The 22183-nt window shown below is 42.3% G+C and overlaps 1 protein-coding gene across 5 annotated transcripts in view; it reads right to left on the bottom strand.

Annotated features, from left to right (window-relative positions):
* Strip2 (striatin interacting protein 2) overlaps positions 1-22183 on the bottom strand; it is a 42119-nt gene that overhangs the window by 5457 nt on the left and 14479 nt on the right. For 4 of the 5 annotated variants that reach the window (XR_015685750.1, NM_001427848.1, XM_087658663.1 and 1 more), the window contains 9 exon segments: positions 21742-21977; positions 21428-21493; positions 21000-21063; positions 20085-20156; positions 14800-14874; positions 14121-14218; positions 13415-13541; positions 10815-10915; positions 8712-8778 (listed from right to left, as the gene is read on the bottom strand). Coding sequence is in view for 4 of the 5 variants with exons in the window: in NM_001427848.1 (NP_001414777.1) it covers positions 8712-8778; positions 10815-10915; positions 13415-13541; positions 14121-14218; positions 14800-14874; positions 20085-20156; positions 21000-21063; positions 21428-21493; positions 21742-21977 (906 nt within the window). In the remaining variant the exon portion in view is untranslated. 5 annotated transcript variants of the gene reach the window in all.

The raw sequence follows: 22183 nt of genomic DNA, 5'->3' as shown, positions 1-22183 counted from the left end.
GCATGTCTGTTGGTCAGGCCAGGGGGATATCCAGTAGGAAACGCACCTCTTTACTCCTGCCCTTTACACACTAAGTCTGAGGACATAATATCCTTCATCTGAAAAGCTAGGTTGAGCATGGGCTCAGTAATAGAGTACTTGCCGAGCTCTGTGCCTGAATCCCAACCAAACAAGACAAACAAATAAAAAATAAACAGAAAACAAAACAGACACTCAAATGACAAACCTGCAAGACTTTTTTGGGGGGTTGGGGAGTGAGGCAGGGTTTCTCTGTGGAGCCCTGGCTGTCCTGGAACTTGCTCTGTAGACCAGACTGACCTTGAACTCAGATCCACCTGCCTCTGCCTCCTGAGAACTAGGATTGAAGGGATGCACCACCACTGTCGGGCCCTATAAGATGTTCTGTGGACATCACTTAGAAAGAGATGCTAAGCTTACCGGGAGGCTGTAAACTGTGTGGGTGGAGCTGGCTCTACCCCATGGGATTCAGGGATCAAACTCAGGTTGTCAGGTTTGTTGGTGGCAAGTGCTTCTTTTGGAGAGGCCATTGCCCTGGCCCATGGAATCACCTTGATTAGGCTGACATGGGAAGACCCTGGCTTGGGCCCTGGGATGCATTAAAAGGAAAGGGAAAGCCAGCTAAGCTTAACCATTCCTATTCCTCCCTTTTGTGACAGAATGACTAGTCAGTGTCCACTGCCAAGGCTTCCTTCCCTACTGTGCTAGAACTGAGCCAAAATAAACCCTCCCTTCTGTAAGTTGCTTTTGTTAGGGTTTTCATCACAGCAAAAGGAAAAGTAATAGGAAAGGAAAAACCCAGTCACTTTTATTATATGTTTCTGCTTTATTAATTATTATTATTATTATTATTATTATTATTATTATTATTATTATTATTATTATTATTGTGTATGAAGGTCAGAACACAGCACTATGGAGTCAGCTCTCTTCCATTTTTATGTGGATTCCAGATATCAAACTCAGGTGGTCAAGCTTGTGCAGCAAGAGGCACAGTTCCCAGCCCCTCTTTATGTTTCTTTAAAAAAAAATCTATTTTTTAGGTGTCTGAATATATGCCCACATGTGTCCCAGTAACTGCAGAGACCAGAAGACGGTGTTGGAACCCCCAATGGTAAACTTACAGGCTGTTGGAAGTTTCCAGATGTGAATGCTGGGAACTACACTCAGGATCTGGAAAAACAGCAAGTGCTCTGACCACTGAGCATCCCTCCACCCCTCTTGCATGAAAGCTTGTGAGTACCGGGCAGTGGTGGCTCACACCTTTAATCCAGAGAGAGGCAGAGGCAGGTGGATCTCTGGAGTTTGAGGCCAACCTGGTATACAGAGCAAGTTCTAGGACAGCCAGGTTTCTCTGTGATACCCTCTTTCAAACAAAACAAAACACAACAAGCTTCTGAGTATCTAACCAGAGATAACAGATCATATCAGATAAAAATAGGTATCTACTCAGAGTCATTTTTTTCAAGAACAAAAATATAGCCTCTTAATATTAAATATGTGATCTGTGTGCTCCTGTGTATATACACATATTATCACAATACATATTATAATACATATGCATACATTATATACAATATATAACATGCCTGTATACTAGCACTTAAGAAGCAGAGGCAGAGGCAGGAGAGTTTCAGGCCAGCCTGAGCTGCATAGGGAATTTTATGACAGCAAGGCTCTGTCTCAAGAAAAGAATCAGGACTGTCAAGATGGGTCAGCAGGTAAGGGTGTTTGCCCCTAATCAATGATGACCAAGTTTGATCTCTGGAATCTACTTAATGGAAGGAGAGAACCAACTCCTGCAAGTTGTCACCACACACACACACACACACACACACACACACACACACACACACACACACACACGAGGGAGAGAGGGGGAGAGAGAGAGAGAGAGAGAGAGAGAGAGAGAGAGAGAGATAAGGAGGGAGACAGAGACAGACAGACAGAGACAGAGACAGACAGACAGAGCTGGGACACATTTCAGTAGTACAGGGCTTGCCTATAATGCACAAAGCACTTGGTGAGAGCTCTAGCACTGAAAAAAATCGACAAAAATTTTGCTTATGTTTTACTCTCACAATTAAATTACTACTGTAGAGTGCCTAGAGTCTAAAGCTTCAGTTTGTCCTACCTTTTAGAGTATCGTCAAGGCAATGCCCAGGCCCTAGTCTCAAAACTAAACAAACAAACAAAAAAAAACCCTGCTCATAGCCCAGTTAAAACTGAGTAAAAACATAGGCTATGCCAACTGTCTAGGTAATTCAGATGACTAGGGGAGGAACAGAACTTGTCTTTGACTTTTGGCTGAGGAAACAGCTTGGCGTGTCTGAGCACTAAATGGGACTCAGGGTTCTTGTGAAACTTGCTCATCCACAGAAGCAAAAACTAAGACCCGGAGAGGGAGAGCTTATACAGAAGACTGCACATAAAGGAGAGCCCAAACATGGCCCAACCATGAGGAGCGCTTAACTTCCTTTGAATCTGGAGTCTTTTCACTGTTCCTTTTCTAGTTGTGTTCTAGAATGCTAAACACTGGAAGTGATTGCCAAGAGACATTTCTTTGATTTTCCTCTTTCTGAAAGTCTTGAAGACTGTAGGGCAAAGAAGCCCCTTCTATGCCTACTTTAATTCTTCAAATCAGCAGAAGGTAAATGTCTACAGAAAAAGAAAAATAAGAAAAATAGTAAGGTTCTTCTTTTTTAAAAAATATAATTTATATGTATGTGTGTGACCTGAGTTTGTATGTGCACCAAATGCATGCAGTACCCAGTACAAAGAGGCATCAGACCCCTTGGAGCTGGAGTTACGGCAGTTGTGAGGCATCATGTTGGGTTCTAGAAATTGCACCCATCCTGTGCAAGAGCAGCCAATGCTTTAACTGTTGGGCCGTCTTTTCAGCCCTGGGGTTTATTTACTGCTTCAAAGGAGAACATCAGACTGGTTTGATAATCAAATGGAGCCTTTAAAGAAGGACTGCTAAAGAAGGGTGTGAGATCTAATACCCTTGGAACCCTGCCACAGACACCTAAGTCCAGCAGCATGACTCTTGCTTCTGCACTAGGAAGCCAATGCTGTTATTATTGGTGCTCGGTAATCCACCTGGAGAGCGATAGCCCGAGGAGTCTAAACACTCACCCTTTTACTAGCCGACAGGAAAACTGCTCGAGATCTGTGTTCAACCCTAGTTCTGCTGTTACTTTGTGCTTTAGGTTTCCACACCATGTCTACCCTGCACTTACTAAAATAATTTTTGGTAGGTCTTCATACTTAATGACTGCAAATTAAAAACTTTTTTTTGTTGTGTGTGTAAACCAGTCTTTGTTTTTTTACTATGGCTCTTTTATAACTGAAAATGAAGACACACTTCACATTTTCCTTTCCCGCATCAATACAGGATAACTCCCTTACTGTGTGGGTTTCTGACAAGTTGCTGCTGAATAAGGGGCCTACATATAAATATAAAGGAGAAATGGCTCTCAGGTGGAGTGAGTGGTAAAGAAGAAGCTTTCAAGATCACCCATCTAGGGCATCTTAGCAAACTACATGTGCCTCAGGGTTTGAGAAAATCACCTCGGACATTGACATCTGAAGGACATGCTATAGAAATAGTGACCAAGAGGAAAAATGACAAAATGATGTAAAAGTTTGTTTATTTATGGGCCTTTCTCTGTGTAAATATTTCATGGAAAATGAACATAAACATTATGTTCACACTATATTCATGCTAAGGAAACACTGACACTAAAGAAACTATTGTTTTGAACAGTGATGTTGAATATCACAACAAAAACTTGATTTATCTTGTTTATTAATACAGGGTCTCACAATGCAGCCTGGGGCTGGTGTGGAGTTCATTATGTAGTCCATGCAGGCCTCAGAGATAGAGCAATTCTCCTGCCCTGCCTACTGAATGCTGGTGTTATAGATGTGTACCACCATGCCTGATCAAAACAAAACACACCACCAACAAAAACAAAAACAAAACCAAAACCAAAATCTTAAAACTGTTTTTTATACGTATTTATTTATTTGAGTGAGAAAAGAGAGACTGTGCGCTTGTGTGTATGCATGTGTGTGTGTGTTTGTGTGTGTGTGTGTGTGTGTGTGTGTGTGTGTGTGAGAGAGAGAGAGAGAGAGAGAGAGAGAGAGAGAGAACAACTTGAGGCAGTAGCTCTCACTTCTACCATGTGGGTGGCATTGACCTGAGGCTGCCAGGCCTGAGAGCAAATGCCCTTATTGCTGAGCTATCTCGCTGGCCCCCAACAACCTTTCTCTAAAGGGCCATAACTGGTTAAACAGTGTCTGAAAGGAATGCTACACACCTTGATATTTGAGTGCAATGATTACATCCTGAAAAGAAAACCCAAATAATAGAAATATTCTGGAGCATCTAGAAGTACTTGGATTAGGAAGTTGTAAAAACTTTGAAAAGGATTAATGAGAGGACTTGGTATATAAATTCAAGTAAACTAAACACATTTTATGTCCCTTTTCAATAAAAATCAAGCCCAATTTGAACACTTTTCTAATGCTTTACCTTTTAAACATTAACTTTCAAATGCCATCCCCTAGATCTAAAAGGAAATTGCAAACATTTCTTTGCAAATGGCTGGTCATGCACATTCTGAAGCACTGCTAACTTCCCATGGCCTTAGAAGGCTTTGGCTATTCCTTTACTACTCCACCTATGTCCCCAGCATGGAAAGGTGACACTGGGCCACGATAATTTCTGGCTGTGGTGCTCCAGGACTTCATAAACACAACCATCACTTTATTCCTTCATCTTTAATCTATAGGTGGGCAACTCGAACACCCATACTGTTCAAAATAGGCCGTGCTGTTAAATATTGTCAACTTCACAGGGTTTGAATCACCTTGGAGACAAATCTCTGGGCATGCCTGTCCGTGAGAGACTGTCAAGAATAGGTACTGAAGTGGGAGGTCCCATTTTTAATGTGGGTGGTACTGTTCCACAGTCTTAGACTAAATAAACAGAAGTAGACTAACCAGTGCTCCTCACTCTCTGCCTCCTGAAATATACGCGGCTGTCTCAAGTCCTGCTGTCCTGACTTTCCTGCTGTGACTATGAGACAAAATAAACCCACCCAGCAATGAGACCATATATATATATATATATATACACACACACACACACACACACATATATATATGTATATCATATATATATTCTTTTGAGTGTTCTGTTATCTCTGGGTTAGTTTTGCAGCACTGACAATGGGCTTCCGAGGAACTCCCCATTTTATGTGGTAAGAGGAAAGGGCAGTCAGCACTTGGGAGTGGAGAAAGGATTTTGAGTTTGAGGGCAGCTGGCAACATAGCAAATTCTAGGTGAGCTTTGCCCACACAAGTAAGGCTGATTTCAGTAACAAACAAGGAACAAAGGGAAGGCAGAGGAGACCTATAGGATTTCTCTTTGAAATTAACAGGTCTACAGAAAAACATGGACTGCAACTTTGCTGTCATTTAACTATACTCTAAGGCAGTAATTTCTATATATTTTCATCAAACATATACAGTATAAAGTAATTTTATGAATACTTGCAAATACATGCATATTTGCTAATAAATGATAAGTGTGCTATTTTAGTAATATATTATAATACACACAGTGTAAAAATGATTAAAAACATCCAATATCTGCCCAAACATCAATGGTAGTGTATATGCTTAGCACCTACTTGGGTTTGTATCCAATATCACTGAACAATAAATTGTTTAATAAAATCCTAATGTGGACATGCAAATTAACTACATTTAAGTAGAACATACATTTAAGTAGAATACATGCAATAGACTTATATACGACTGTAAAGTTTGTTGATAGTATTTCTATATAAATGATTATATACATTCTAGTTGCAGTAAAATATAAACAATATTCTATATAGTTATGGGGATATTTTTATTTTATTACTCATACTTTTCTGGTTTTTTTTCCTCCCATAAGTATACCACTAATTTTGTAATTAGAAAAAAAACTAGAAGTTACTCAATGTAAATAGCATATGCCCAAGGCAGTATATTTCTTGTGCTTGCAGTTTGGTGATCCTAAAAAGAGATAAATCTTACTAGTCCTTTTCTGGTTAGAGAAGTTGTTAGTTTAGGTAAATAAATTACTATAGCGAGAACCTACATGGAATAAACCGCATGGAGCTAGAAAAAACAGGTGTGTGGTTACTGAACAAAACCACCAGATGCCACTATTGTTTCACCGAAAAGACTAAAAATTCACTGACTTTTAATTAACGATACATGCTTTTGCCCTTTCTTGATACTAATAAAGTCTTAACAGAAGGCATTACCACATAAACAATTATGTGCTCACATCTCAAAAGGTCAGTCGGAAGTGATGTGGAAGTGAAATTTTCATTAATTCCTATGTAGGAGCTAATGGGGTTGGAATGGAGACAAGGTACACATTGTTACTGAGGAAAAATTCAGGGGCTGGCAAAATGGCTCAGAAGGTTAAGGCACTTGCTGCCAAGCCTGATGACCTGAGTTTGATTCCTGGAACCCCTGTGGTAGAAGGAAAGAATCAACTCCTGAAAGTTGTCCTCTGACTTCTGCACTTGTGCTGTAGCACCCAGGTACTCAACAGAAATAAATAAATAAATAAATAAATAAATAAATAAAGAAAGAAAGAAAGAAAGAAAGAAAGAAAGAAAGAAAGAGAGAAAGAAAGAAAGTAAGTAAGTAAGTAAGTAAGTTAACGTGATAAAACTTTTAAAAAGTTTAAAAAGTAATAGATTTAGGCCACAAAAGCTGAATTTATAACTTGAAATACTCTACTAGTAGTACAACTTTCGTGTGTTTTGTTTTTGAGACAGGGTTCCTTTGTGTAGCCCTGGCTGCCCTAGAACTCACTCTATAAGCTGGGCTGGCCTCAAACTCAGAGCACCACCTGCCACTGCCTCCTGAGTACTGGAATTAAAGATGTGTGCCACTATGCCAGGCCATTAGTAGAATTTTAATGCTACTAGGCATCACTGTTTATGGGTTAAAATATATTATTCCTTCCAAGTTTTAATCTCAGAGACATGCTTTCCTACTTTAAGATTTATTTTATGTGTACAGGTGTTTGTCTGCATATGTATTTTGTGCACCATGTGCACACAATGCTATCAGAGGACAGAAGGCATCAGAGCTTCAGAAACTAGAATCACAGATGGCTGTAAGCTGCCATGTGGGTGCTCGGAATTGAAGCTGGGTCCTCTGGACCAGCAGACAGTGCACTGAGCCATCTCTCCAGCCCCATCTTTGCTATTTCCAACTATAAAGTCTTAGCAGTTAACTTCTTCATCTATAAAACAGTACTATTGGGCAAGATGTGGTGGTACATGTCTTTAATCCTAGTGCTAGGAAGATACAGGCAGGCAGGTCTCTGTAAGTTCAAGGCCAAGCTGGTCTCCATAGCAAGTGCTTGGACATCCAGGGCTACATAGACAGACCCTGTCTCAAACAAAGGAAAACAAAATAGTAATATTAACTTTATAGAGTTGTTTTACAGAGTCAATACACATGTTAATGATAAAGGTTAGGTAAGTTTTTACATCTCTGAAGGAGAAAAACCTTACAGCTTCCTTGGCTGCTCAGGAGACAGAAGGTGCCAGCCATGATTTTTCAGGACATGGATCTTTTGACTCACATCTAACTAGGGGTCTGTCACCTATGAAAAGTGGATTGTGACAAATCAGTTCATCCACTGAGCACTTGCTTCTCATCTTTGAAATATAAGGAAGTGAGTCAAATGGTTCTTAACTTGCCCCGCCCCCCAAATCCAACTCTGTGGACTTATAAAACCTTCACCACAAGAGGAATTTTTTTATTTTTGCATAATGTACTTTCCTGACCCAGCACTTTGTAGGTATTAAAGCTGGGGGACAAAGGGCTGTAGCACCAATGGGTGAGTTACATCAGTTACATTATTGAGGTCTTCAAAGTACAGATGTAGTGTTGGGCTTCAGAGATATAAAAATAGATGCGAATACTATGTCTCTCATCAAAGACTTTATACTTGAATTGAGAAGGCTAGAGAAGGTATTACAGGCAACAGGATGAAAGCAGTATTCTGAAGAGCTGTGCCAATATAGAATAAAATAGGTGCCTTATCTTAAACATGATTTGTCAGACAGTTTCAGAAAATTCAGAGTATTTCAGAGGAACTTTTCTGATTTGCCTAGACCTGCTTCAGGATGAAGGTCTTGGGCAAGGAATTTTCTAAGATACATACTCCTGGGCTTGGTGACTAACATGAAAATGAGAAGCAAATTGCCTGCAGCACAACACAAAGAAGATGGATTGTGTGTGTGTGTGTGTGTGTGTGTGTGTGTGTGTGTGTGTGAGAGAGAGAGAGAGAGAGAGAGAGAGAGATCAGAAGAGATTCTCTAATTAGCATAGCTATTGTGTCTCAGTCTTAGTATCTTTCTAAATTCCCTCTCCTCCTCAGTGTTTCCCACTGACTCTCCTCTTCTCTGTAAGATGCCAGGCTCAGCTTTTCCAATTCCTTCAGTAGCTTTAAACCCTTGCTGCCTCTGTGCTCCTGCCAATATGCCTTCATTGATCTGAGACTCCCAAACCATGGCATCATGGGGCCAGAGAAGACATGAAAAAGCAAATGCCAGCCTCTGCCATCAGCCAATTTCAAAGGCCACAAATGCCCATCTGCTTACCAGACTCTCGGTAGTAAGCTCTGGCAAATCCTGGATGGTACAGCACGGGTAATCCAGCACTGAAATGCTGCGAGAGGCAGAGATAAAGACAAGCTTTAGGTAAATGACAGCAGCTGGAAGTGCCTGCTTCTGAAAAGGGCAGGAATTATTCCTCTTCTGCAGACTTATGTGTTTCTCAAATTGCTTCATGACCTTCGCTGAAATTGAGGGCACTAGTGCTGGGCAACTCCACCTCCAGTCTCATTGCAGATACAGGGGACTGTGGAGTTCTTTTAGGCTGGTCCTATCTGGTAGATGCAAAAAAAAGTTAAAGCAGAAAGACAGACTCATTCCTTCCTAGCTTTCTTAGGTTCTTTAGGGAATATGTAAACTTATGCTCATTTGCTTCTGCATTTAAGCGTCTGTGTGAATATAAAAGTATTCCCAGAGATGCTGCCCAGACACACTCCATTAAATAATCTGTGGTTATGAGGGTGAAAAGAAGATCTCTTGGCTTTTCTCTTGATCCTTCTGAAAGCCAGGAACTCTGGGGCTAAGTTCCAATGCCACCCTAGAGGAAGCTTGAAGCACAGAGCTGCTTCTTATAACATTGCTAATCAAACAGTAGCTCAAGAACGCTATATAATAATGTTTGTCGCAAACAGTGGGAATTGCAAGAAAGCTTCAAGCCCTGCAGTGAGCCCATGGAATCAGGCCTGGGTCAGGACAGGAAATAAGGCACCACACAGTCATAGGAACATAGTCACTCAATACGTGGCTGGTTTTGTTTCCTTTCCCCTTTATGAGTACAATGCAGAATTTGGGCTACCTAATTTCTAATTTTCCTTCCATTTCTAACATCCAATGAAATTTCAACACTGTGGTGGTTTGAATAGATTTGTCTGGCTGCAGGTTGTCGGCATGCATCCCACATGAGATAATGGACTAAACCTCTGAAACTGTAGGCCTGCCCCAAGTAAATGCTTTCCTTAATAAGAATTGTCATGGTCATAGTGTCTCTTCACAGCAATGAAACCCCAACTAAGACAGACATTTTCCTCAATCACTCCCAAACTACTTTTTTGATACAGGGACTGTCACTAAACATGGTGCTCAATAATTTGGTTATGTTAGATGGCCAGTGAGCACCAAGATTCTGTCTGTTTTGACCGATCTAGTGCTGGGAATATAGTTGTATACTGTCACATCCAACTTTTTATATGAGTTATAGGGATCAGAACTCAATTCCTCATGTTTGTGTGGCCCTTTACTGATTGATCTACCTTTTTTTCTATCAAGAATAATAATCTTATTAGTCTTGAGCAAATCAATTCACTTTTTTCTAAAGTTATCTACCAGTTTATCTGCTAAGTGGCAAGATGAGAACAAAACTTGTACTACATCTTAGCATTGCCAATGTTAAGTGGAATTATTAATGCAAAAATATCGTATTTTGGGCCAGCAAGATAGCTCAGCTCCTAATGCCAATACAGACAACCTTGAGTTTCATCCCCAGACACATACGGTGAAGAAGAGAGCCTATTTCTGCAAGTTTTCCTTTGACCTCCACACCTACGCCTTGGTGTGTGTGTACCAATACACAGGCCTGAAAATGAAAATTCAAAAAATGACAAATTTAAACTCCAAATGAATCTAGCCAAGTAAAGGTCTATTGTTTACCTTTGATTACAGATCTTGAACCTCTCTGGGGGTCCTGTGATTAGGATTCCACATGCTCATCATCAGGAATTTTGTAAAATACTTTTTGTTTACAAAGCAATGTAACAGTCCAGATACTGAAACTTATAATTTCTACTCAGATCTGAGCTGTTCAGACAATGAGCTGTTATACATCACAAAACCTCCTAGATCCTTCCATCACAGAACATTTCATCTTGTAGCTTCATCTAATATTTTTCAAGTTTTGAAATTATTAATATACAAAATCTACACAGAGGAAAATTCATACATTCCAGTCAGTTAATACTTCAAGAAGGCAGAATCTGACAGGAAAAGCTGTAAGAAGGGGGGACTAGTGACTCAGGAAGAAATCAAAGGTGCAGAGAGGCAGGGATTTTCTCAGTTATCCAAAGCAGTCCCTCGCCATCTGTCCAGAGCCCATACCTGTTTTTGGCAGTGATATAGGACAGGATGTTTTGATTGAAGAACTTCAGGATCAAGGGGATGCAGTTGGCAAACACTAAATGCTGTGCCACATATTCAAACTGAATTAAAAGAGCAAAGCAGAGAGGCTTGCTTATTTGGGGGAAGATATGAAGCATGTATTTAAAAAAAAGACAGGCAAGTACAAATATAACGTCCACTCACAAGAGTATCTTCTGTCACAAGAGTATCAGTTTGTCAGTCTCTGAAATGGGGATACCCATATTTAGCCTGCCTATCTTACCTGCAGACTCTTTTATGACCTGCAGTGGGTGCTACAAGCTTTTGATCAGAACCACATAGTAAACACACTAGGAAGGAAAAACACTCCAAATACATAGCAGGAATTGCTGTGACTCTGCTCCTAAGCCCAGTGGGAGAGAAAGTCTCCCTGAGGGAGCTGGTGTCCATACCAAATCTCTGGGTCACAGCTTCAACTGTGATTGATATACAGGGACAGGTGCAGCTAACTCTTGGCAACTGCTGGCATCAGTCAGACTGGAGACAGTGCAAAGTACCCACTGGAATGGAGGTTTCAGTAGTCTGTCCAGTCTATGGCCTTATTTCTGATACTTAGAATACCAATGTATTGATGAATGAATGATCAAGAGCCTTTTCAGCCAGCAAACACTGCACCAAGAAATCCAGGATGTCTTCGATGAGATAAATACCAGTACTTGGTGTTCCAGTTGGCTCTCTTAAATCCATATGGGGTTTATGTCCAGGAAGACCTACTAGGGTAACTGGCATAAAAGCTAAGGTATAGAGTTAGTCACCCTGCATTTTGTTTATGATACACTGAGGGGCACCAGAAACAAAGGACGCCTCCAACTCTGAGCCTAAGCATGCTGGGACAATACAGAAACAAGGCAGAACTGGCAGCGGACTCTAGAGCTGTATCTCTGTGTCATCAGCAAGGAGCCACGCAGAGCAGAAGGGGAACCGCTTTCTGTTCCTGAATGTGTGGCTGGAGGTGGGGAGTCAGCTTATGTCATAACTATTTCACTCTTCTGCTTGATATTTTCTTCCCGGAAGCCACCCAAAAGTATATTCTAAGTTCTGGTCAAAGGAGCCAGTTCATATCGACTACCAAAAGTGGGAAGTTTTAAAAATCTGAGCTCTGCCCAGGCTTTGTCCGGACTTACCCACACTGACATACACTGTGGCCAAGCCATACAGGCTCTCTGTCAGTCTGGCTATAAATCTATCTACTGCCCACCAAGAGAAACCCTGAGAAACGTCCTAGTGGAAAGGGAGCCACCAGTCTGCTGCTTCTGATCCTGACGCTGCTCAGCAAACACTCGACAAAGCCACAGTCACGGCCTGTGTGGGCCTTCCCTTCCCTGTACACCATTCACTCTTTTGTCAGCTTTATTTTGAGTGCTTAGGTGGGAAACGGGGTAAAGCCTCAGGGCAGAAGTGAGTAGGGCTCCATATTCCCACACTCTCCCTACAGAAGCTTCCATTCACTTCGCTTGTCTTCATCTTGTCCTTGTACCTCGATAATGCCTACAGGCCCAAGGCAAATACCTTTGTGGGAAAGCAAAGCAAAATCTTGACTTTAACCCCTATCACCTCACCTATAAACCAGGGAGGGAGAAACTGGAGTACTCAGGAGGCAGAGGTAGGAGGATCTCTGTGAGTTTGAGGCTATGAGTTCAAGGACAGCTGCACAGTGAGACTTTGTCTCAAAACAAAAATATCCAAAAAGCCTACCAGTCCCCCCCCGCCTCCCACCCCCCAAAAAAACATGGATAAAATAAGGACTCCTAGGGTAAGAAGCTCACAAAGTTTTGTAGGATGTCAAGCACATTATAGGAATTTCATAATTGTGTGTTAAATCAGATATGTGATCCCTGCCAACTCCTGTGACTTCACATATCCGCAGATCATCTCTGTCACCCCACTCTGAGACAGAACTCCAGCAATATTTAATTAGTTTCCAAATGTTCTCTGTACTTTCTCCTCTGAGCTTTCACATATTGTGTTTTCTGCTTGAATTGGTTTTTCTCTTCCCTGATAAGTCCCATTTGATGGCTTACATCTGTTTCTGAGACTTAGATTAAAAGTTGCCTCTTCTCTACCTCAAGTTGGATTAGGTATTTCAACAGCATCTAGCGCCTATCTACAGCACCCCACTCTACGATTGGGCATTTAGATATCTGTTACAAGACTGTACGGTCTGTAAGAGTCTGAACTGTGTCTCATTTAGAATTAGATCTCAGATTCAGAAAAGTGTTTCACACACAGATGAGTATGGCCAATATGCCCAGTGTCCTTTCCTGAGTGACTGAATTAGTCTAACTTGCTAGGAGTACTCTTAAGAATCTCTAGGCAGTCCTGGAGCTAACCAACAAAGAATATAGAATTTGCACCTTTGTAAGATGACTCCCCACACCCCACTCCATATCCTCACCATACACTCATGCCACAAGTAGCTGGACTCTCTCATTTGGGACAAACCAAGGTGAAGTAAAATACACAGCAGTACGAGGATTCCTGATGGCCCTGTGGTATGAGGAATACTGGGAACTTGTGACGTAGTGTCCCTAGCTGCTCACCTGGTAGATATGGTTGAGTTTGAAGTGTTTGAGAAGTAGAAGGAGCAGGGCAGAGATACTCTTCACAATGATCTCCTTGTGTCTGTTCACATCAATGCCTAGCTTCATGCTCTGGAGAACAGTCGCACTGCAAGGGAAAGAGGAAGCATTAGGAGAAAGGTAGGGATGAAGGACGGATGTCTAGGATCAAAGACCCAAGGAGTTGGGTTAGATAGTCATGGGGATATATATAAAACACACATATCTATCTATCTATCTATCTATCTATCTATCTATCTATCTATCTATCTATCTATCTATCTATCTATCTATCTATATCTATAGTCAGAAGATATATAGTTAGAATTTAGGAAACCTGAACTTCTCTGCTAGGGAAGTCTCCAAAGTTCCCATTTCGGAATCTATCCAGGAAAAAGCTTTCATCATCTTTGTTAATGTGTCCTGTCTCTGGCAAACTTATCCCCTGGCACTGCCTACTCATGCATCTGGCAACTAGTCACCAGCACTGAGGTTTTCTGTTGGACCCTAGTTCTGAGCTACATAGAGCTCAGTAGGTAGAAGGTTCTGCAGGAGACAGGAAGGTACATGTGGAAAAGGAGAGGTTTCTCTTAAGACCATTCCTGTTACCACAGTGCCACCAGTGGGACAGAGAGGGCCTGAAGACAAGACCCTGGTGTCTCGCAGCCGCCCCAGTTGAAGTACTCACGGCATCTCTTCAGGGAGGACATCTGCCAGGATATTGATAGAGTCTGTCTTAGCCTTGGAGGTGGGGGCTGCAGCCAGCAGAATCTTAAGCAGAGCAATCTAAGAGACAGAAAAAGAGGAAAGCCACCATTGTCTATCCCACTCAGCAAAATGGTGGTTCTTCCAAACTTCTCTAGCCCAAATGAAAAGTATTTCAAAGTCTTTATCTAAGATCTTCCCTCAGTGACTAAGCCTTGCATATAGTAATGCAAACAGGTATGTATCCTGAGGTCTGTCTCTGAGGCCAAGGGAGAAGGCCAAAGCAAGTTTCTAGGCTGTTTTGTTTCAGGGTTGCTCCCAAAGTGAACAGAAAGAACAAACTTGGAGGGGCAATGTGGAGAAATAAGTAGGAGAGATAAGCCCAACATCCTCCCTTCTTGTTCTTCCTCTGACCCTATCAGCATCTTCACTATTCCCCGCCAGAGGCTACCAAAGACGTAGTAGAGAATGGCAGACTTATGCTGGTGGTAATTAGCTAGCAGCGGACACATCGTCTGTGGGTGGACCTTACTTTACTCTGCACCCCAGGCCCCAGTAGAAAGGCTAGGGAGAATGGCGCCTGCAGAGGAGTCACAAGGGAAGTTCAGATCCTTAGTCCCTCTTAGTAGAAAAGGGCAGCTCTGGTCTAGCCGGCTCCTTACCATGTACTGGGGGAGGCTGTACAGCATGCCCTGGTAGAGGATTTCACTCGGTGTTTCTGGTATCACCTCTTCTCCCTATGGCAGAAAACACAGTTGACTAAAGGTCACATGTTGGTTGCTGAGGGGTAGTGCGAACTGAGAACTGCGATGGGAGTTGGCCCTGGCATGAGTGGCCATTCCTCTTTAGGCTCTAGTTTTTTTCTTTGAGCTGGTTTAGTTGATCTCTGCTATCTTTTTCCAGTCTTTTGAGTGTGCCATTCCTAGTATCTGAAATTAAATCACTCTTTCTGTGTCACAGGCTCAATCAGGAGTCAGAACTCCAATCCAGGAAATGGCTCAGACTACTGCTTTGTTACACACACACACACACACACACACACACACACACACACACACACACACACACACACACGATACATATGGGTTTAACCTAAGCTATAAATATATAAATACACTCAACATATTGAGGTATGCTACACAGAGGCACTTCCTATGATGTTAATCAGAGATCAAAAAAGGTAGGTGATTCATTCAATAGGGAGGGTATTGATGGAGTTAAGTAATTCATGATCAGAGAAAAAAGATGAAAAGGAGCTTTTAAAGGGTTAGAAACTAGTTTTCACCCTCTCTCCAGTATCCTTATCATCATCATTTTCTTCTTTCTAAGTGCCCCATGTATATCCCTGTCTTCTTCATGACCCTAATGGATCCCTTTATCAGAAGTAGGGTCTCAGATGCTCAAGAGGCAGTCCAGGCATCACTGAAATCTTTGACCAATGCAGTCCTTTTTCCCTTAAGGACCTTTTTCCCTTAAGTGACTTAGAGTGAGAGTCACTGCTATAAGGCAAGGAGGATTAACTGTGCCAATGGATATAAGCCTTCAATAGTCTTTCAGAAGAGCCTGGTGAGCTTATCATGTGTGCCTTCCTGCTCCCCAAAAGGCTCACTACTTTCTCTCTCTTCAACCAATCCCCTCACCCCAGAGCCCCTCAAGTTGTTGACTCTGCCTCACACAAAGACAGAGTGATGAGAGAGACACCATGTCTTTGGAAGACCAGATTGGCCAGTCTCTGCTTGCCATCTGACATGCAAGAGGACTTCCTGTGCTCTACTCGGGCTTGGGGTCCTTCCTACAATCTTTCTTTCTAAGATGTATTTTCACTATTTTTAATTTTGCACAGTTGTGTGCATATGGGTATATGAATATGAGTGCAGGTGCCGGTGGAAGCCAGAGGTACTGGATCCTCTAGAGTTACATATGGTTGGAAGCTGCCAAGTGTGAGGACTCTGGCCAGCTCAGGCGTGGCCATCATGGCTCTGGCAGGCCTTGCCCTTCTCCCTGATTCCTTCTGCCTTGCTAAAACCATTAGATGACTTTCCCAAAGCTGGCTGCCAAGGTCTATTCCCATTTTGTCCAGTTCCTCCTCCTGAGGCTGACTACCTATCACATTATTGAAGTCTAACAATCAAAAGCCCCCTTTGGCTCTCACAATTGTAATGTCCAATTAAAATCAAACACCTCATCCAAACACACGGTTTCCCCTTTTACCTTTATAAACTGCATTTGCCTATGGGCTACATCTGTTTCCTCTCTATCCAGAGGCAGTCCTTTGTCCCACTCCAGGACAAATACCCTTGACCCCTTGCTCCCTTCTCCTTTTACCTTGTCCTCTATCTCCCGTCTTTGTCTCTTGCTTCTTGCTCTTTGTTCCTCTGGAGCAAATAAATTTCCTTTGTGCTGAGAACTTGGTCTTGGGGTGTCCTGAGCTAATTTTAGAGGTTCCTTACTATGTGGGTGCTAGAAATTGATCTCAGGAACACTGGAATAACAGGAAGTACTCCTAATCACTGAGCCATCCTTCCAGCCTACCTATTCTTTCCTTTCTCTCGATAATGGTTATCAGGTCTTAGTTAGTTGCTCTGTTGGATCATTTCTTTGTTTCTTCCTTCCTTCCTTTTCTTCTTTCTTTCTTTTCTTCTTTCTTTCTTTCCTTCCTTCTTCCCTCTTTTCTCCTCTTCTCTCTCTCTCCCTCCCTCCCCCTCTCTCTCTCTACCAAAAGGGTCTCATGTGGCCCAGGTAGGCCTCAACTAGATAAATAGCTGAGGATGACCTTAAACTCCAGACCCTTCTGCTTCTGCTTCTCAAGTACTGGAATTAAGCAAACATCATAATTGTAATGTTTTATCACAATACTCTCCCTTTATTCCACATTTTCCCATAGCTACCATCTCATGTTTCTCCCTTTCTTTATAATATTTGTTGGATGTCTACTTCTTTTCTTTACATTTCTTTTCAATGTATTTGCAACAGGCTTTTTTTTTTTTTTCCCATTTCACTGTGATCATCCTTTACAAAGTCACCGATTATCTCAATGCTGGCTAATTCAAAAGGCACTTCTGTTCCTATGTGCCATCTATCAGCACTTGGCACAGCGATCACTCCCTTCCTTGAAGACTTCGCTTTTATGCTATCAGACTTCTAGATTTCCTTCTACTTTGTTGAGTGGTTTTCTCCTGCTTTGTGGCTTCTTTCCTGCCCATCCCACTGTCCATATATTGGTGTGTCCAAGGGACTCTCCTGGGCTCTATCCTCTTCTGTCTCTGCCCACTTCCTTGGGTTCTCTTAGCCAGATCTATAGTTTTTTTTTTTTTTTAATTAACTTGAGTATTTCTTATATACATTTCGAGTGTTATTCCCTTTCCCGGTATCCGGGTAAACATCTCCCTCCCCCCTCCCCTTCCTTATGGGTGTTCCCCTCCCAACCCTCCCCCCATTGCCGCCCTCCCCCCCACAGTCTAGTTCACTGGGGGTTCAGTCTTAGCAGGACCCAGGGCTTCCCCTTCCACTGGTGCTCTTACTAGGATATTCATTGCTACCTATGAGGTCAGAGTCCAGGGTCAGTCCATGTATAGTCTTTAGGTAGTGGCTTAGTCCCTGGAAGCTCTGGTTGCTTGGCATTGTTGTACATATGGGGTCTCGAGCCCCTTCAAGCTCTTCCAGTTCTTTCTCTGATTCCTTCAACGGGGGTCCTATTCTCAGTTCAGTGGTTTGCTGCTGGCATTCGCCTCTGTATTTGCTGTATTCTGGCTGTGTCTCTCAGGAGCGATCTACATCCAGCTCCTGTCAGTCTGCACTTCTTTGCTTCATCCATCTTGTCTAATTGGGTGGCTGTATATGTATGGGCCACATGTGGGGCAGGCTCTGAATGGGTGTTCCTTCAGTCTCTGTTTTAATCTTTGCCTCTCCCTTCCCTGCCAAGGGTATTCTTTTTCCTCATTTAAAGAAGGAGTGAAGCATTCACATTTTGATCATCCGTCTTGAGTTTCGATTGTTCTAGGAATCTAGGGTAATTCAAGCATTTGGGCTAATAGCCACTTATCAATGAGTGTATACCATGTATGTCTTTCTGTGATTGGGTTAGCTCACTCAGGATGATATTTTCCAGTTCCAACCATTTGCCTACGAATTTCATAAACTCGTTTTTGATAGCTGAGTAATATTCCATTGTGTAGATGTACTACATTTTCTGTATCCATTCCTCTGTTGAAGGGCATCTGGGTTCTTTCCAGTTTCTGGCTATTATAAATAAGGCTGCGATGAACATAGTGGAGCACATGTCTCTTTTATATGTTGAGGCATCTTTTGGGTATATGCCCAAGAGAGGTATAGCTGGATCCTCAGGCAGTTCAATGTCCAATTTTCTGAGGAACCTCCAGACTGATTTCCAGAATGGTTTTACCAGTCTGCAATCCCACCAACAATGGAGGAGTGTTCCTCTTTCTCCACATCCTCGCCAGCATCTGCTGTCACCTGAGTTTTTGATCTTAGCCATTCTCACTGGTGTGAGGTGAAATCTCAGGGTTGTTTTGATTTGCATTTCCCTTGTGACTAAAGATGTTGAACATTTCTTTAGGTGTTTCTCAGCCATTCGGCATTCCTCAGCTGTGAATTCTTTGTTTAGCTCTGAACCCCATTTTTTAATAGGGTTATTTGTTTCCCTGCGGTCTAACTTCTTGAGTTCTTTGTATATTTTCGATATAAGGCCTCTATCTGTTGTAGGATTGGTAAAGATCTTTTCCCAATCTGTTGGTTGCCGTTTTGTCCTAACCACAGTGTCCTTTGCCTTACAGAAGCTTTGCAGTTTTATGAGATCCCATTTGTCGATTCTTGATCTTAGAGTGTAAGCCATTGGTGTTTTGTTCAGGAAATTTTTTCCAGTGCCCATGTGTTCCAGATGCTTTCCTAGTTTTTCTTCTACAGGTCTATAGTTTTAACATTGTAATAAATTAATGACTCTCAAATTTCTTTTCTTTTCTTTTTTTTTTTTTTTGGTTCTTTTTTTTCCGGAGCTGGGGACCAAACCCAGGGCCTTGCGCTTCCTAGGTAAGCGCTCTACCACTGAGCTAAATCCCCAGCCCCGACTCTCAAATTTCTTGAAGCGGGTCCTTTCCTTAGAACCTATATACCTAACTGCCCAGTAGTTCTGCTTAGTAGTTAATGACATCTAAACTTTAGTACACCCAACATGATTTTGGGTACGCCTCTTATTTTCCAGGTGACACTTATTCTTGATTCTTCTCTTTGCCTCTTCGAAATATAACCTACATTCATCTACTTTACAACCTTAATCTGGGTCACTATCAACTTTCACTTTAACTGTTTTGAGATGAGTTGATGCCTCCCCCTCTTTGATTGGCCCAATCTTTGCACAGTAGATAGTGTTATTTTTAAAACCAAAGATTAATGTCTCACCTCTACTTAAAATCTCCAAAGGTTGCCCTCTGTGCTGTGGATCAACTTTAAGCTCTCTACCTTTGCTAACAGGCCCTACGTAAAGTGTCCCCAGGCCACTGTCCAACATCATCTCCAAAGCCCACCTTACTGATGAGTTGTTAGGACAGCCCTCTTTTGCTGCTTCTTGCACTCTGTGCCTTTTCCACCCTGACTCTACTTGGAATGTTTTCTCCCCTGACGCTCCTTCCTATGGCTGACTCTTTTCCGTACTTCAGATCTTGGTTAAATGTCACCTTCTTACACATCTATCCCAACTGCCCAGCCAAAAATAATCTACAAGTGGTGGATTATTATCTATGACGTTGTCCTATTTAAATCATCGTCATGGGACCTACCATTGTGTGATGGTCTTGCTTAGGTATTTAATTGTCTTCCCCAATTTTGATACAGTGTGGGTATTTAACAAGCTTAATCAGTGTGAGCACAATGTCAGCCTTGCAACAGCACTGCACACAGTTCCTTTCTCCCACTTGCTGTGTGCAGGACTCACCAAGGACATGGGGCATTTCTCCAGCTCCTCTTCATTCTTTATCTGTACATCTGCGATGGAGATGTACTTGTGCTGGCAGAGATAAGAAAACAGCAACAAGGTTGAGAACCTAACTCACGTGTCTCCTCCTCTCTCCAGGCTCCTCCTTAACTTTCCTTCTTCATAGAAAATACTCTACAAGTTTATATATCATCCCCCCAAAAAACCCATAAAACCTTTTGAAGCAAGAATCTAACTCACGGGGATTGGGGGTTTAGCTCAGTGGTAAAGCACTTGCCTAGCAAGTGCAAGGCCCTGGGTTCGGTCCTTAGCTCTGGAAAAAAGAAAAGAATCTAACTCACTTCTGAATAATTAGCACTGAGCAGTACTTCATGGACAATATTTCTCTGTATTATATGGAAATAAAAATTTCCATATTTGTTGGACACTAGTAAATACCTAGTCATTTACCTTCAAAATGCAAGGGGAAGCCAAGAGTAGACCTTTTTTTCCCTTGGACTACTGCTCATACATGTTTGATGAGCATGCATGTATGTATGGAATTATGACTCCACATTCTATGTGTGTTAATGTACACTGATATAAAGAAGATTCCTACCTAATGTGTAGCCTTCGGAAACTAGTGGACCTATGGGGAGAGAGAAATAAAAGCAAAGGAAGCAACAAATGGGAAGAGAGAAGAATGTGATAGAGGCAAAAGGAACAAGAGAAAGGAATTGTGTTTTCATCTATCTGAATGCAGGAAACTGGGTAAATAGAGAGAGACCTGACTTCTCCTATTTGGCCAAAAGGCCTGCAGGGGAGATGCAGAAGGTCCTGAATATTCTGGAAGAACTCTGAGTTGCCAGGGCAGTGGTACTCTGGCTTGCTTTGATGGTTCCATATCCCTGAAGAATGAAAGCCCACCCCTGTCACCTGCTTTAGAGTCTTCACACTCTCGTGGATGGGTCGAGGTAATCCAACCAAGGTATCTGTGTCCCTGTAAAAGGCACAAAACACCAAACCATAAGCTACCCATATACTCTGGAATCACAGGGACCACACACTTCAGCATCCATTCCTGGTATCCTTCACCTTCTTATATAAGCTTCAAGGTCCATCGCCTTGCTTAAGGTCACAAAAATAATCACATGCCAAAGCATTTCTGAAAATTAGGAGATTTATACACATAGCCTCTTAGCTATTCATGTGGTCTGCAGGTGATGACTCCCACTTAATGGACTATGTAGCCTACGACACCTTTGACAGTGAAATCCTTTTTAGTTTTACGAGTCCTAGTCAGGAGGATTCATGGCTTTCTCTAACATACTTTATATACATTTTTACAGTAGCTAGTCACTTACTGCCCCAGAGTGAATCCAATGAACTTGTTTCTGCTCATCTCCAAGAAGTGTTCAATGTCCTTCTGTCTGAGATGATGGTGAAGGGACCAGGATCAGAGAGGAGAAAACAAAACAAAACAAACCTTGAGAAAGAGAACTTTTCAGAGCCCCTGCTCCTTCATTTGGAAGACGACAGAGGTGGGCAGAAGGAACTTCAGACCCAGGGGTTCTGATTACCACACCAGGTTAATGAACACTGAATATGTGTGCTTCCACCCTGGCTCTTCAGTGATTGAAATCCCAAGGCTCAGGATTAGTGGTGCCATTAAACCTACCTAACCTTTGGGGCCCAGGGCAGGCCCTTGGGAAAGGACACCCGGTCAGCAGAGAGAGGTGTCTGCGAGGGTGGAGGTGGTACCAGAGGATCCTGTTCTAGAAGGTCTAACTCTCCATCCAAGGTTCGTTCTCCATCACTTGCAGATTCTTCCTCCTCCTCTGTGGCCGGCTCCTCGGTCTTGAAGAGGTCCCTTTCATTGTAGATGTCCAGGCTGTCTTGCTTGGTAAGGAGTTGCTAGGGGTAGGGTGCAGGGAGGGAAAAATTATACAGAGAGTATAGCGACCTTGTCTGAGCTCTCTTTAAACTTTAGGAAACATGAGGTTGAAAGCTATCTGCTATGAGAACATAGCGTTACCCATCTCATTCTTATAACTCACTGGACTCAATCACAGGACAAGTGCTCCTAGGGAAAATGACTGTGGCCAAGGAACAGCATAAAC

The sequence above is a fragment of the Rattus norvegicus genome, chromosome 4 (assembly GCF_021556685.1).
Source record: "Rattus norvegicus strain SHRSP/BbbUtx chromosome 4, alternate assembly SHRSP_T2T, whole genome shotgun sequence".
Lineage (NCBI taxonomy): Eukaryota > Metazoa > Chordata > Mammalia > Rodentia > Muridae > Rattus > Rattus norvegicus.
Note: the sequence above shows the minus strand (reverse complement) of the source record. Positions and strands in the feature narration are given on the sequence as shown.